This window comes from Cyprinodon tularosa, unplaced genomic scaffold (genome assembly GCF_016077235.1).
Source record: "Cyprinodon tularosa strain WSP-4 unplaced genomic scaffold, ASM1607723v1 ctg613, whole genome shotgun sequence".
NCBI classification, from domain to species: domain Eukaryota; kingdom Metazoa; phylum Chordata; class Actinopteri; order Cyprinodontiformes; family Cyprinodontidae; genus Cyprinodon; species Cyprinodon tularosa.
Window position 1 is genome coordinate 399836 of NW_024039356.1, and position 17448 is coordinate 417283.

Genomic DNA, 17448 nt, shown 5'->3' on the forward strand with positions numbered 1-17448 from the left:
GAATCAAATTCAAACATGAAACAATAAAGGCACAAATAAACATAAAATTGGACACATGACTTTGCATTGAAACTAAAACATGTTTTCCTAGAGCTTTGTTTAAGAAATGAAAAATTTACTTTTTTTTTAATAAAGCAGAGCATTTTTCAAACTTTTGCTGTATTTGATTTATTTTATAAAAATGTAAAGTAAGTTTAAAACTGTTGATAAGAACTGGACCAGAGGACAATAGATTAAAATTTACAATCTTAGCCTAATGTATTGTGGGAACATTGCATAGTTACTTTAATTCAGCTCGATAGTTCATTTTCATTTTTTATTTAAAAGTATTTTTTTTATATAAATAAAAATCATAGCGGTGCTTAGGAACCATTATTTATCTCCATAGTTTGTAGGGGACCTAGTTTTCGGTAACACAGAAGCAATGGCTGTTTCGCAAGCCTTTCCTGACTCTCCTGTGGCTTCTTAGCTACCATTTAGGTGATTATTTGAAAGCTTTTGTTTTGTTCTCATTAGTGGGTGGTATATTTGTCACATTTGTTGATTTGTAACGTTAAAATATTGACGTATTTTCGCATAGATCTACTGCGGGTTTCTAGATATGTCAGGTTACATTTCTTCTAGCGCCATTTGACTGAAAGCCTTAACTGAACCATTGATTTTTTTTATTCCATATTTTAAAGATAATTATTTTATGAATTTTCATACGTTTTTTTTTTTTTTAGCTTTACGTGACGTCAATCTACTTATTTAAATTATTCATAAACATTCTTTTAAATGTATCTCCAGATCCAGTTTGGAATTTATAGATGCATCATGCTCTGTTTTTCTTTTTTAAAACAGTAAAAATAAATAAATAAATAAAAAATGAATAAATAAAAACGAGAACAGAAGTCACTTAGTTACTTAGGATGAGCAGAATATAAATAAATCTAAATATTTGCTCATTTTACGGGAATCAATAGGATGGAAGCATTCAAATAAGAATAGGAACAGATTTATAAACTGATTAGTTTGTTAATAGAGCCAATGCAAGTCTCTCTATAAAGCATAATTCAGTACAAAGACAACTGAAAGTGCTTTACTTGAATTATATAATAAAATAGAAGCAAGTAAAGATAAACGCATGATAAAACGGGTAGTAAAACAAATAAAAGAGTTGGAACACAACCGTAAACTAATGATTCCTGGTTAACAGTTGTTTTTCAACAGTAGGAAGAGACACTGACCTTGCAAACACTTCTTATGTCCTGCAGGAATGATGTATTGCTTTAGTTTGACAAATAATTTACTTTTTGAGAAATCTGCTCTTTTGGTTGTTGTTGTTGTCCTGGTGCAGAGCGGATGTGATGTCAGATAAGCGTCAGCGTGCAAGAGTCCAGGGTTCCTGGGCCAGACAGCTGCCCAAACCCTCCAGTCAAACAGGTAGATTCAAGGAGAATCATTGCCTGCAGCCTATCAAATGATTCAGCTTTTTCTAGTTAAAAATGCATGTTTTACTGCTTTCAGAAAACATCTAGTTAGCAGAGATGGATTTGTGGTTTCTGTTTTTTTTTTCCTTAATTTTTTTCATCTCCTCCTCAATAGTGGGCATCCTAAACAATCAGCCCACAAATGCCAACACAGCCTCTGGAACGTGGAGATTTGGAAACCAAAAACCATCTAAAGCATTTGAATTTCACCAGCCAACCAAGGTAAACCAGAGAATGTAAAATGTGCTGCTTTTCAAATACATTTAAGGATGTTATTAAACCTTTGCGGCGTCATTCCCTGCAGCCAGTAAGAGAAATCCCACCAGAGAGGGTGATAGAGTAAGTTCATCTATGGCTGGTCATCAAAACTTTGGTTTAAAAGTATCTATTTGATGCTTTTCTTACATGAAACCTTTGTAAAATTCCCATTCTTTTCACCAAATGTAAGTAAATATGACTATTTTATTTTTCAACAGACATTTGGGTGATTATGAAATAAGTTCTGGGCCGTCTGGTGTGTCTCGGTGAGTACAGGGTGGTGGCAGGAGATTTGTCTCAGGTGGATGTTTGATGGAAACACAAATTAAATTGAAGTTAAAAGACAGTAATGATATTTCTTCCCACTAGATGGCAGTATTCGTCTTGTTTGTAGCTCAAAATCCCATTTCATATTTCTGCAAATATGGGAGCAATTCTAGGAAGAGAATCCAGACAATCAGGGGCAGTTCACAGGTTAATAGAGGCTGGAAATAATGAATATCTTGCAGATCGACAAATCTGCTGATTATTTTTTTGATTAAATCGATTAATAATCAAATTACCAAGGATTCTTTGAAGAAGACAATTTGAAATTGAAATTAAATCCGGTGAAACTCAAACTTTTAGAGTTCTTGAGATTTTTTTAAAATTTTTCAATTCATTTCGAATTGAAAAAGCTTCCTGGATGGGAAACAAAGTCCAGTGGATTTTTTTTTATTTTCTTTTTTTGGAAGTCAAAGTAAAACCAAGAATAACTAGTTCATGCAATCTATATTCTGAAGTCAGTGAGTTTTAGACTGTGTTGTTTGGATCCATTAATAAGAGCAGTTTAAAATGAATGGAAGGAGAAGGAAAATCTGAACCTGTTGATTAAAGATGTGCAGCCTTATATCCCCTGTTGGGAATGAAAAAATCCACCAACCAAATCCTAAATCTGCTGAAGAAATCTGCTCGGCATGTAACTGCTGTACCCGTTGATTAACCCCCCAGCATCTCTGAACGTTCCAGTTCAAACTACTCAGGTTTATAAGCAAAACAGAGGAAGATACGACGCCTGGATGAGATTTAGTTGATTCCATAAACTCCTAAATCATCAGGAGGCTTCTTTCAGCTTTTTCTCCCAAGTTGTAGACTAGTTTACACAACAGTTAGTTCACTGTTTACCTTCCCTGTTTGAACACTAAGCAGTGACTTTATCTGTTTTGAAATGTTTGGTTTATTACTGTTATAAAAACAAACATCAATTCATTTTCTTAGCTGTTTATTTAGTCTTGTGTTTTTCGGACCCATCCAGGCTGCGGCTGAGGCCTGGCTTTCTCACAGCAGAAGAAGCTGACTGGATGTTCAGTAAGCTGCTGGCTGAGCTGCCCTGGTCCCAGAAGACTAACTACAGGCTGGGTGGGTACCGACAATAACCGATAATATCTGATCATATCTGATAAGCTGCTGGGCAGCCAATACATGTATTAGTTTCACTCCGCTTTGGTTATTTCATGGTTCATGGATCTGATGAAGTAATATGCTTTTAAAAAGTATTCATACGTCTCTACAAACCTTTGTGTATTTTAATGGAAACTCATGTGAAAAGACAAACAGAAATGGAGTTGGAAGCATGTTTGAAATATTTTTATGATTCAATGTCTGGAAAACAGATCGGCATGCTTCCGTACTCTGGTTTATAACTTCCTAAAACCATCTTCAAAACATTTACAGCTGCAGGATGAAACTTCTCATCCAGCTGAGTCAGCTTCCCCCTCCCCCATATCATGATGCTGCCACCGCCGTATCTCACAGTAGAGACAGCTTGCTCAGGCTGGAGTTCAGTGTCAGTTTCTGGAACAAAACAACTTCTAAGTCTGATATTTAATCATTGGCCTCATGCTGGTCGTGTCTCCTTCACAGATCCTTGCAAACTGCATCATGGGATTCTTCTGGCTTTTCACCCAAACTCTTTTTCTTGCTTTTCTTCTTGAACATCTGTAGCTCTTCCAGAGTTTCCTTAGTGTGTCTTGGTAGCTCCCTACAGGAGCAGCGATGCGCCTGAGGTACCTGGTCTGCATAAAAAGATTTCTTTGATCGTGGATCACAGTATTAACCTAACTGCTTTTTACTGCCCACCCAAAAAAAAGTAAAGAAAAAGAAAGAAAGAAGGTTTGCAGTCGCAGCAGATTCAGTTCGTTGGCCATGGGTGTGAACGCAGGGAGGATCCATCACACTCACCTTCTGGCTCACCCTATGATGCGGATGAAGTCTGGATGAGAACTGACGGTTTCCTCCTGTGAACCCCCTTTATACCAAAATGCTGCCAATACGCCATTATACAGTAGCTGGAAGTTAGAAACAAGTTCAGCGCTAATCTGGAACATGTCAGATACCTTGATATGCGTTGGAGAGAAGTTCTGGATAAGTTACGCAGAAGTTATGCACAAGTTACTCAGAGGTTTAGGATAAGCTAGACGCCACGACTGATGAGGAACTGACACTGAGTGTCTGTCAACCATCAGATAGCTGACCTGGAACTTATGCCCCATGTATGACATGCCAGAATTTTTCGTACGGAAAATCTGGCAAAAGCGCTGGCAAACGTTGGATAAGTTTTGGGTATGTTTTGTACAAAATATGAGCATCCTAAAGTACGCTGAAACATGAAACACGCTGGCATATGGCGATTACGGCCTGACCTATGCCAGTGTGTGCCATACGTGGGCCATAAGTTCCAGGTAAATTATCTAGTCGTTGACATGCGTTAAGCTTAAGTTATTCATATGCTGTGGCGTCTAGCTCAGGCATCCCCAACCTCGATCCTCAAGGCCCGCTGTCCTGCAGGTTTTAGATGTTTCTCTGCTCCAGCACAGCTGATTTTAATTGAAAGCTGATTAACAGGCTTTTGGTCAACTGCAATCATTATAATCAGCTGTGCTAAAGCAGGGAAACCTCTAAAACCTGCAGGACAGCGGGCCTCCAGGACAGAGGTTGGGGATGCCTGGTCTAGCTTATCCCAAACCTCTGAGTAACTTCTCCTCCAGGCTGCATCCCCAGGAATACGCTGGTCTAAATCGTCGAGGTGACAGGGGCTTGATGCAGAAAAATGAAATTTCTTGTTCATATTTTCAATTAAACCTTTTCCTAAGTTTTGATTTCCTAACAGCTAAATTAAGAGAACATATTCACAAAGGGTTTCCCCAAACACTCAGACATCTCAGTGGTTAATTAAAAAAATCCACCACTTTTTCAAGGTTTCCCTAAATTGCACCCTGATTTTCTTTATAAATTAATTGACCTTTTTCTAATCAAAAGGTTAACCTTTTTTAATGGCTACCATCATGATCCGACACATGGATGTATCTGCTGATTCTTTAATCCGTTCCTCATTTCCAGAAGCTGCATGAAATGATCTTTTTCCCCACAACAGTGACCTGAACCTTAGTTACCATCATTCTGTTCGTTCTAACAAATTTCTCAGAACTTCTGAGGTTCTGCTAAGAAAGAACTGCAGACAAATCAAGCCACTTTGTTCCTTTAGGGACTTCTAAAGGTTTTATTAAGAGGTATCACAATAAATGGGGGCTGAACAAAAATACACATCACAGATAAACGGAAGTTTGAAGCTGCAACTTGGAGAAATGTGAAATAGTTTCCACGGTATTCACATCTAGGAGGTCAAACCATAAATCCAGAACTGTCCCTTTTCCTACCGCCTGCCTTCTCTTCCAGCTGGCTCTCATCCATCTGATGTGCTAATCTGCGACAGCGCTGCAGCAGACACTTTGTAATCCTCTTTCACTCACTGGAGTTTGTCAACAAAGTACTTAGTGTTTGACAGAAGGAACAGCTGAGGGCTGCCCATGCTTTGTTTTCCAGATTGTTTTAATGCAGTTATTTCCTTTTTATAATCCATTTGGTCTCAGGAGTCTGAATTTAGAGAATGGGACCTTTTTTCCTTCTGCTAACATCTTTTTATGGAAGAAAAGAAGCTTGTTAAATGGTTCCACAGTTAGAAATGTTTGCTTCGAGGTTCCAGGAATAGTTCAGTCCCAGTGGAAGTGATGGCTTGTCAGAGAGTTTGTTTTGGTCGACTGTGTTTCTGTACCCGAGGATTGGCCAAAAAAAGCAGAAAAAACAGAATAGCTACTTGGGAGGGAGGCACACAGACCCAAAGATGACAACAGAATAAGAGTCCAGTTGGAAACAGATGTTCTCCCCACGTTTGGCTGGAGCAACTGTTTGGTGGCGAAATATTTCCCCGTTAAAAAAAAATTAGAACCAGTTTCTTCATGTTCTTTTCTGCTTAAAATGTTATTCGTTTATTTCCTGATATTGGCTTTTATTTTGGAGTAAAACTGTCAAAATGAATCCAACCTGTAAATATGTCACTGATACAGTTTTGGGGTTTATTGTCTTTTTTTATTGATGTTTTAGCTCCAATAAGACTTGGACTTATTTTGTAATTTACAATTTTTGTAAATGCTTGCTTTTCTTTTTTTTTTAGCAGTTGCTAATATTGCTGTTTTGTTGTCCAGGTGAGGCATATGAAGAGCCAAGGCTGACCTGCTGGTACGGAGAGCTGCCGTATACCTACGCCCGTTCCACCATGGCCGCCAACCCACAGGTACCTCCATCTTTATTTTAAGCAGGGGAAAGACTGTGATTTTTTTCAATTGTTGCATGAAGCTACGGATCACATTGTGCGACGAAACCACAGGGATTCGTCGTACAATTTGAGTTCACAGCTCATGATGCATGTGCGGCCCGACACTGTGATGCGATCTACCTGCTCACACTGTACATCTAAAAACCAGGTGGGACTCAGCTCCGCAGTGAGATGGCGCTACTCTGACTCGTCTATCCGGAAGCCAAACGAGTAGAAGAGGAATATGAAGCTCACTAGAGTGAAACGCGCTGCCTTGGAAATTAGCGCAATTTTGTGCTGAAAGCCCTAAAAAGAAAAGGCCACGACGTATTTGGACAAAGACATGGCTGAGCAAACAGGACTACTACGGTCAGAAAGAACTCCATTTCACTCATTGCATCCCTGCCATGCTTCTGGGTTTTCATCCTAGAGGAAGAAGAAGAATCCTTGTTTGCGAACTGAGTGATCTGCCCACGACCACCTTACGATGGCCGACTGAAAATCAAACATGTTTGATTTTTTTCCTGACCTTACGATTCCTGATTGGGAGGTGGTCGTTAGAGGCTGATCGTCCCTCAATACCCCCTGTACACTACACCACGCACGGCGCACCATCAGGCTGAAAGTCAGCCTGACTGGAAAGTCGCCCTGAAAAGAATCACACAGTGTACGCCTGGCTTAACTGGATCTGATTGATGAAGGCTTAGTGTCTAGAAAATGGAGAAAGATGTTTTTTTGTTTGTTTTAATATGGTTTGAAGGAGCTCAAACTAACATGTTTTCCAATGCTGTAAAGATTTGTATAATGAATAAATCTAAACGATAAATGTAAACATTTCTGTCAGTGAACATTTGCGTCATACCCTGCAGCAGGTTTCAGCGCGGCGAGGTGCCAGGCAGGTGGCTGTTGGAAACAAAGCAGCGGCTGTGTCTCTGGCTATGGGGATAAAAAGGAAGATGTGTTATGAGAACAGAGGATTAAAAGAAGAATGGAGCGAATCATTTGCTTTCATTACCGATGAGGATGGATTGCCTGCATGTTTGCTTTTAATGAGAAGTTGTCAGCTAATAAAAAGAGTCATTTGGAAAGACATTTCCAGGGAAGGCATGCTAAATACGCTGCCGACCACAAAGTTGGGAATTAGAGAAAAAGTGCAATTGCAGAACTTCTGGATAAATTACAGGATAGAGTCCCTCCATCATGGACAGCACCTTCTAAACCAGACTGTAGAGGAGCTGAGCAGCTCCTTTAGTCAAAGACTTTTGCATCCTGTTTGTAAAAAGGAGCGCTACTGCAGGTCGTTCATCCCTGCTGCAACCAGACTCTATAATGCAACACTACAATGGCAATAACTTGTGCAATGTATAATGTGCAATTGCTATTTGATACCCAGTACAATAACTAGATATATATATATATATATATATATATATATATATATATATATATATATATATATATATATATATATATATATATATATATATATTGCATATATATATTAGCCATGCTAGTAACGGGTTGGACCCCCTTTTGCCTTCAGAACTGCCTCAATTCTTGGTGGCATAGATTCAACAAGGTGCTGGAAGCATTCCTCAGGGAGTTTGGTCCATATTGACATGATGCGAATCTCCCGTTCCACCACATCCCAAAGATGCTCTATTGGATTGAGATCTGGTGACTGTGGAGGCAATTTGAGTACAGTGAACTCATTGTCATGTTCAAGAAACCAGTCTGAGATGATTCCAGCTTTATGACATGGCGCATTATCCTGCTGAAAGTAGCCATCAGAGGTTGGCTACATTGTGGTCATAAAGGGATGGACGCGGTCAGCAACAATACTCAGGTAGGCTGTGGCGTTGCAATGATGCTCAATTGGTACCAAGGGGCCCAAAGAGTACCAAGAAAATATTCCCCACACCATGACACCACCACCACCACCAGCCTGAACCGTTGATACAAGGCAGGATGGATCCATGCTTTCATGTTGTAGACGCCAAATTCTGACCCTACCATCCGAATGTCGCAGCAGAAATCGAGACTCATCAGACCAGGCAACGTTTTTCCAATCTTCTATTGTCCAATTTCGATGAGCTTGTGCAAATTGTAGCCTCAGTTTCCTGTTCTTAGCTGAAAGGAGTGGCACCCGGTGTGGTCTTCTGCTGCTGTAGCCCATCTGCCTCAAAGTTCGATGTACTGAGAGATGCTCTTCTGCCCACCTTGGTTGTAACGGGTGGTTATTTGAGTCACTGTTGCCCTTCTATCAGCTCGAACCAGTCTGGCCATTCTCCTCTGACCTCTGGCATCAACAAGGCATTTCCGCCCACAGAACTGCCGCTCACTGGATGTTTTTTCTTTTTCGGACCATTCTCTGTAAACCCTAGAGATGGTTGTGCGTGAAAATCCCAGTAGATCAGCAGTTTCTGAAATACTCAGACCAGCCCTTCTGGCACCAACAATCATGCCATGTTCAAAGTCACTCAAATCACCTTTCTTCCCCATACTGATGCTCGGTTTGAACTGCAGGAGATTGTCTTGACCATGTCTACATGCCTAAATGCACTGAGTTGCCGCCATGTGATTGGCTGCTTAGAGATTAAGTGTTAATGAGCAGTTGAACAGGTGTACCTAATAAAGTGGCCAATGAGTGTGTGTATGTATATATATATATATATATATATATATATATATAATACCCATGTAAACACCATGTGCAATACATCTTTATAAATATATATCCTCAAATCTGATTTCACCATGTTTTTGTTTTATGGTATATATTTTTCCAATTTTTTGCAGTTTAATTTATCGTTTTCATCCTTCTGAGGCTCTTTATTTCATCTGTTTTACGACCTTACATCTTTTCCACACAGTGGCACCCGTTGCTGGTTTCCCTCAGGGAGGCAGTGCAGCAGGCCAGCGGATGCACCTTTAACTCCCTGCTGTGCAACTTGTACCGAGACGGACACGACGGCATCGGCTGGCACAGCGACGACGAGGCCTCCCTGGGTCCCAAACCTACCATTGCGTCTCTCAGTCTGGGTGACACCAGAGTTTTTAGCCTTCGCAAGCAGCCCCCAGCGGTGAGATGGGATGCTAACCTCTCTGCTTTTGTGCATCAATCACGGCATGTCGGCATTATTTTAGGACCTTTCTGTTGGAAGGAAATCAGCTTTATAGTTTCCCATAAGTTAAATCTGCCCCTTTCTTTTTTTAAACACTCATTTTCATTTATTTGTGGTGACAAGATTCCAACCAAAGAAGATGTGGTCTTTTGGCACTCAGATTCTAAATAAGAATATTTCCTTACTTCTTAGAGTTTGAAAGAATGTTTTGTCCTGATCTGCTATTATGAAAGGAGGAAAATGGGGACTACACCTATGTGGAGCGGATTCGGGTTCCTCTGAGCCACGGGACTCTTCTGCTGATGGAGGGAGCGACGCAGGATGACTGGCAGGCATGGTTCATCAATTTAACTAACTTCCTATAATATAAATTTTGTAGGGGTTAGAGGAAAGCCTGTTAGCAGCTACCTGCAAACAAATTTAAGATATATTCAGCCATATTTTACACCAATATAAAAATAGTCTAATGAAATATTGTGCAATTTGAAACAATAGATCCATTTTCCCTAATTATTATATAATTATTAATACTTTTAGTGCAAATATTCAGTGACCCTTATTAGCTTTTTGTTCTCTACCAAAAACGTCACGTAACTCTTTCCTTACATCACAGGTTCCTGAACGCTAACATTAGTTGTTTCAGGTAGTTTTGTTAAGGAAAAGTTGGTCATAACTCGTATGGAAATAATCTTTTATCTTGTAGGTCGTATTCCTCAGATGATTTCATCTGTAATTGTTGAAGCTAGCAGGGAAACCAGCTCTGTACCTTTTCATTTATACCTGATTTAGACGACTATTCGACCTCCAGAGAGCTGTGCTCCTCAGAGGGTGTCAGTTTGGGTTCTGGTGCAGCGGTCAGCAAACATCTCTTGCCAAGTGCATTCTGGGGGAAGTTTAGAGTTAGTTTCTGAGTCCACTAATGTCAAACTGTAAAGATAAACTCAGTATCATGACTAAACTCACCTGCCTACCTCTGTGTCTAGACAAATGGCACAATTTGGAGGTGTGTGTGCACCTCTGCTAATCTGAGCACTGTGCTAATTTGCATGGAGATTGTGGATTGTTCATCTCAGCTGCTTGTTGAGATTATTTCTGAATTCAGACCTCAGATAAGCCACATGACCAAAGATGTGCTACACTGGCTAATACTAAGTGCTAACACGGCAGTATTGCTTTGAAAAGGTCTTTGCAGTCAGAAAGCATCCCAGTGTGTCCCAGCCTTTGCTAACGGGGTCGATTCACACTAAAGACAATGAGGTTCCTTCTGTGACTGATGGGCAGATACAGCAGATGAGCCTTACTGTTATTAAGACTCATTTATTCTAGACTCTGACACTTTCTTGGCTTAAAAGGTGTGGAGACATGTTGCGTACCTGAAGGAGTCTGACACGGTTAGCGGCGCCAATTCACATGAGTAGAATTACTGCTTCACACCAGGGCGTAGAAACTAGATTTAAGGTTTGGTTTGTTACACTTTGTGTAGAAACATGACACACAAAGATTGAACTGGATTCTCTTTGTTAAATCAAGATAAAGTATCTGCAGTTAGTTTGAATTTCCAACAAACGGATGTTTATTTTAGCTAATATTGTAAAAAGCTAAAGATTTTTGACATAAACTGCGGTATTTGTAGAAGCACATGTGTTCATTTCATATAGTTATTTGCAAATCTCAGCCTTAGTTTCCAAATCTGGAATTCCTTAAATAGAAACAGTATGATGTAACAAGAAAAAACAAAATGGGGAGAGTAAATGATTCTGTAAAAAAAAAAAAAGGACATTTTTTAATCTACTGAAAAACTGGTGGCATAAAATAACAAATTCTATTTAAATATAACAGGTGAATAAAAAGTGCCCTCAAGGACTCCTTAAAATGATGAATATCAGTTATCAGTTAACACAAGTAAACATATGTTCTTCCTGAAATAAAACATAATTAGATGAATAGTAAGGCGACATCCTAAAGAGAAATAAAATCTAACTAGTGGAAATTAAAGAGCCAGAGTGAAAGGATTGAGCTGGAAGAGAAAATGAGATAAGGTCATGGGTGTTTTATGTCGACATCTCACTTACCAACCCAACAAAGGTTTCATTGCTGCTTTAGGACACGTTCAGAGAAAGAAGATCACTTAGATCGTTAATCCACTCTGTTATTGCAGTCAAAGTCCCCTCAACAAAGCTTCAGACCCAGGAGGAGCGCTGTAGACCGAGAGTCTAAATATCCAACAAAACCACAATCAGCCGGTTTCTGCCCTCAAGGAAAAGTCTGCTCATATTCAGAATTAAAAATTCTGAAAGTACTTTAAATATGAAATATTTAAAAATTTCATCTGAATGTGCTTTACTGGAGGCATCCATGTTTGTCAAAGAACACTACTGCCACCTACTGCTTTGTGACGTGACGGTGCGGTATCGGCTGTTGATCAAGTCCCAGTGCTGTATCTGGTGTTTGTCACAACGCGCTATTATCCAAGTCATCTTGAAAACATTCTTCTTCCAAATGTTCGCTACATATTACGGGTTTTTTCTCTGGCCAGAAGTTCGATGGCAAATCCTTCCTCTTCAAGTTGGCAATCCAACGACCAACCCGTCCGTGGAGGATCAGGAATCAGAAAGGTGGAATAACTCATTGATTATTCACTTTTACCCGATGTATTCCATTGTCAGTTTCACTATAGCTCTGGTGAATTTCAATGGTGAAGTCCTCTGGAAATCTTCAATAATTGTTGTTGATTGCAGATGTGTCTAGTAGTTCCCATTGATTTTGCTTGTAAAGCGGGGAGAATGGCGCTTGGCCTTCCTGCACCATGATGTCACTGCTGGAAGATGGCAGGAGGGAGGGGTTACTATAGTTGGGCAAAAATTGTTTTTATTTTTTTCACTGATTAACTCTAAATTGAGTTAACTCTAATATGTTTGCTCTAAAAAGCAAACATATTAGTTTTAGGTATAAATAATGATCCATTGATTTTTCCTTGCTGACCGGACTTTTCCTTCAAAAACTGAACTCAATAGAACATAAAGGTTTCACACGTAGAAAAATGTATGTTTAAATATTTATTAAACAGTTGAAATTAACGCTGCAACTAACGATTATCGTGCAAATCGATAAATCTGTTGATTATTTTTCGATTAATAATCAGAAAGCCAAAGGTTCTTTAAAGAAAACCTTTTTTTTCTAAATTAAACCAGGGGAAACTAAAACTAGAGGAGGTCTGCATAGAGCATATTGACAGACATTTTTTTTACATTTTAATGCAAAAATCCCATTATTGACTAATCGATTACTAAATTAGTTGATGATTATTTCAATAATTGATTAATCTGATTAATTGATACAGCCCTAGATGAAATGGTAAAGGACGCGTTAGCAGGAAGGTTAGAAATAGTTTGAACCCGGTTAGTTGCATAATCTGCTTAAATCTAACAGGAGAATACATTTCTGGATTCATTTTCAATACATTTAAGGCATTACATTTTTTTCCCATTTAATTCTACCTTTGATTGAGGGTTTTTTTAAATGAAGCAGATTTTTTTTAAACAAAAATAAAAATGTTAAACATCTAGATTTTAGCCTCAGATTTGCTGGTCAGCTGCCAATGCTCCTCATGCTTCAACTCAGGAGAAAATGCTGCAGGTGAGCATATGGCCCAAACGTTCAACGTCCTTTACTCATTAGTCTCTTTCTCTTCACCAGCATCAAGTGGCAAAGGAGTACCATGACCGAGGCCCACGCATCAACTTGACCTTCAGGACTATCCACCCAGAGCCGGAGGGCCACAGAGCAGGCACAAAGATGAGATTTGCTGCAAAGCCGCTGTAGATTCCCCTCAAAGAGACTCTAAGCTCCTAAAGGGGCGTTTCACCACTGGGATGAATAGATGTATGTTTTTGAAGAAGGAATTCTAAAGCCCTAATTGGTCTGTCTGAGAGGAGAATAATACATCAGATGTTTTCAGTACCAGAGGTTCCACTGACTGGTGGTGCGTTCATTGAAGCCTTTTGTTTCTGGTTACTTTCCTTTCTGTTTTCCTGAACCGAAAAACAGAAAAACCTTGGCTTTAGTTTCCTCCTGCAGCGTTAAACACCCTTTTCTAATTGTCTCTTTAACAGATTTCAGAAGTTTGGTTTAAACTCTGGTCATTTTGGGGAGGATTTAAATATGTGACTGGTTCTGTTATAGGAAAGGTCCTGAAAGGACAAATCCATAAATGGTTTAAAATGCTTACTAACTTTATTAACATCTGCCTTGAGCCTTGATTATTGTCAGGAGTGTTTAATGGCTTCAGTTTAAAGCGAGGAATCAGAAATGAGCATCTTTGGACGGTCAGTAACAAGAAATGGTTAAGTTGAAGAAAGGTCTTCTGTCTTCATTAAAGTCCAAATGCAAAGCAGAGAAACACTGCAGTTCAGTGGCAGCAGCTTCCTGTGGAAAGTTGGTAGAACATAATTTAAAAATGTTTAGGTTGAAATAACTCCCAGAGTTTTTTTCTTTGTCTTTTTTTTGTCATATGTTCCTCTCCAAATATGTGAATCCTAAGATTATAAAAAGAGAAAAACTGTTTTGAAAATTGAAATTTGTGTCGTCTGTAACTCAATTCAGTTTATTTCTATTCACAACGCGTCATCTCAAGGCACTTTACAGAGACATTCAACCAGATCAAATTGATTCAAAAGTTTTCTTTCTAAGGAAAACCAGCTGATGTCATCGACTCATGACTTTAAGGCAATCCCTCACACCAAGCATACATGTTGAGACAGTGGAGAGGAAAACTTGCTTTGACCAGGAAGAAACCCCCAGCAGAACCAGACAGATGGTGTGAGTGACCATCGGCCGAGGCTGACTGAGGTTCAAAGAGACAGAAGCAGAGATACAAAAGGCACCTGTAAAAGGCGGCCCCTTCCAGGAAACACACGAGCTCCGAGCCAGCTCTCATGTCAGAGGATGAAGAGAGAACATCCAGTTAGTCACAGTCAGAGAAACAGGACTACACTGAAAAACAGGCCAAGCTCCAACATTTATAAACAAAGGTGTTGATGGCAGCAGCACAGCTAATAAAGATGAAGCTACTATGAGAAAAAGCAGAGGACATAGCGTTAGAGATTGAACTAACAGATACTGCAGAATGTGAAGATAGAAATAGAATGATGAAATAGGGGTCCCTATGTCCTCCAGCAGTCTAAGCCTATAAGCAGCATAACTATAGAGATAGCTCAGGATTACCTGAGCCACTCTAACTATAAGCTTTATCAAAAAGGAAAGTTTTAAGCCTAGCCTTAAAAGTAGACAGGGTGTCTGCCTCACGGACTAAAACTGGTAGTTGGTTCCACAGGAGAGGAGCCTGATAACTAAAAGATCTGCCTCCCATTCTACTTTTAGAAAATCTAGGAACCACTAGTAAACCTGCAGATTGAGAGCGAAGTGCTCTGTTAGGAACATAAGGAACAATCAGATCTCTATCAGATGGAGCTTGGCCATTTAGGGCTTTATATGTGAGGAGGATTTTAAATTCTATTCTGGATTTAACTGGAAGGCAATGAAGAGAAGCCAGGAAAGGAGCGATAGGATCTCTCTTTTTCATTTTCATCAGAACTCTGGCTGCAGCATTTTGGATCAGCTGAAGGCTTTTAACTACAGTTTGTGGACTTCCTGATAGTAAAGAATTACAATAGTCCAGCCTTGAAGTAGCAAATGCATGGACTAGTTTCTCAGCATCACCTCAGGACAGGAGATTTCTCATTTTTGTAACATTCCATTCAAGGGGATCTTTTGTATTGCTATTATCAGATGAAGAGGAAATAATTTATAGTGATTAAATGATTGACTTCAGTGTTTCCAAACCACTTGGATGCATTAGCAGGACCTTTTAGAAAAACATGTTTGAAACCAATAGCTTCATAGCCAGCACTGGTGTAAAAAGCACCGGGACAGATTGCTGAAAATCAGCATCAGCATGAAAGACAAAAATATTATTTTTTATACAACTTGCATTATTCACATGGTGAATCAGACTTAATCAGCAGAACACATTGACACAAATGAAAACAGATGTGGTCAAACTGTGTGCAGACTTCACTAAAAGTCTCCTGTATTATCTAAAATGATGATGCTTTTGATGTTTCATGATGGGGTAATACATCTGAAACATTTGGGCTGATTTGTTCTCATTCACTAAAGCAGGACAGTGAATGCTTAACGGGCTGACACTGAATATAACCAAAGAAGTTTGATCATTTTTATCCAAGTAATCACTCTACACATTTTAGATCAGTTTTATAGCCGGCAAAAATAAACAGTGACGTTAGTCTTTCGCTTTACTCCAGGTCAAGATTGCACCATGTTCCTATTGGCAGTTTTAAGGCTGAGGAGAGATTATTACTAGTTAGGATTATTCAAGGAGATTTGCAGCAAACGCCACATATCCACTATGCCTATCAATTTTTCTTTTAACTTATTTGTAATTTTTAATACTAGATAGAATAGAATTTACTTGTTTTTTAAATATATTTTTTTATTATCTTAATGTACTGAGACAAGTATATTTAATCATTTGAACAGTGCCATAGTTTGGTTTATTATGTAAAATTATTGATATTCCTTGAATTTTTATCACATCTGCTACTTCCCAACCAGCAATGCTGATTTGTTGCATTGTGATTTAACGTGATGGACAAACAAAAAGCAGCATTGGATTAGAAAGAATTATATAAAAAGAAAATCTGTATCTGTGTTCAGTCTCTCTAAACCAATGCTTCATAACACCATTGTTGTTATGAAGCAGTTACAGCTTTTAAGTCATCTCTACCAACAGATTGATCTTTTTGCTGATTCATTCCTGCTAACTAGGCAAAGCTACAGCGCTCATTTAAACTCTTAACCCTGTCTGTGTAAATATTTATGGGAAAAGTGTTTCATTTTTTAATAGTTTATTTTTATGTCTTTTTAAAAATATCTCAACTAAGATCAAAATCGAGCTAAAGGAAAAGACTTGTTTTTGTGCACAAACATGTAAATCTAATCCAGATTCTTTGATCTGATTTTTAAAATTAATTTTACGATAAAATCGTCATTAAATGTATTGAATGAGTGATCTTTGACTAGACCGTTCTAGAAAAAAGATCATGTGCCTTAAACAGAAGCATTTCCTTATACCTCTGGCTGCAAAGGAGAAGCACCAAACCAGTCTTAACCTTTACCTTAAAGGAATAGTACACCCAAAACATGATTAGCCTTCATTTTCTACTCACCCCCATGCTGAACAACACTCTGGAGTACTTTTTTGAAATCTCAAATGCATCTGGAGATCTGGGAGGCTTCTTGCTGTCTGCTGACATTCAAATAATGGAGGTTTATGGTGACAGAGACAGAAAGGTCCATAAAAGTCCACAAAAAACGTGTCAATATTCCTCCATACTGCTCGTCCAATGTATTCCACGTGTCCTGAGTGGGTAGCATCCAGAATTTACTCGAAACGAAGTCATTTAGAATGTTTTTAGAGCATAAACAGTAGTGTATAGGATTTCCTGAAAGCGCGCACATGCGCGCTCACGACGCTACGGAAGCCGGCAGACCAAACCAGCGCATTCAGCTCGGCAAAGAACTCATGCTCTTCCTCAACACTGAAGTCCTCAGACATTTTTCTTTCGTTGTTTCTTTCTTTGTACAGGTAAACGGCACATTTCTTCTTCTACGCTTGCATTATTGGAAGAGCAGACGCTGAATGCGCACTTTCATCTGGTTTGGTCTGCCGGCTTCCGTAGCGTCGTGATCGCGCATGTGCGCGCTTTCAGGAAATCCTATACACTACTGTTTATGCTCTAAAAACATTCTAAATGACTTCGTTTCGAGTAAATTCTGGATGCTACCCACTCAGGACACTTGGAATACATTGGACGACCAGTATGGAGGAATATTGACACGTTTTTTGTGGACTTTTATGGACCTTTCTGTCTCGGGCACCACA

At 39.1% G+C, this 17448-nt stretch overlaps 1 protein-coding gene across 1 annotated transcript; it reads left to right on the forward strand.

Annotated features, from left to right (window-relative positions):
• The first annotated feature begins 400 nt into the window (after nt 1-400).
• alkbh3 (alkB homolog 3, alpha-ketoglutarate dependent dioxygenase) lies at nt 401-13514 on the forward strand. The gene is made up of 10 exons (XM_038307529.1): nt 401-480; nt 1340-1425; nt 1588-1694; nt 1777-1811; nt 1949-1996; nt 3025-3128; nt 6251-6339; nt 9234-9443; nt 9719-9817; nt 13182-13514. Exons 2-10 carry the CDS (start codon nt 1350-1352, stop codon nt 13305-13307), a joined length of 894 nt encoding a protein of 297 aa, XP_038163457.1. The 5' UTR covers nt 401-480; nt 1340-1349; the 3' UTR covers nt 13308-13514.
• Nucleotides 13515-17448: the final 3934 nt, after the last annotated feature.

Bases quoted from the DNA above. Each gene is read 5' to 3' on its own strand.
- alkbh3 (XM_038307529.1), top strand. From the start codon at position 1,350: ATGTCAGATAAGCGTCAGCGTGCAAGAGTCCAGGGTTCCTGGGCCAGA. The intron at 1,997-3,024 runs GTGAGTACAGGG...GGACCCATCCAG, and splicing joins GGGCCGTCTGGTGTGTCTCG to GCTGCGGCTGAGGCCTGGCT. The intron at 9,444-9,718 runs GTGAGATGGGAT...CTATTATGAAAG, and splicing joins TTCGCAAGCAGCCCCCAGCG to GAGGAAAATGGGGACTACAC.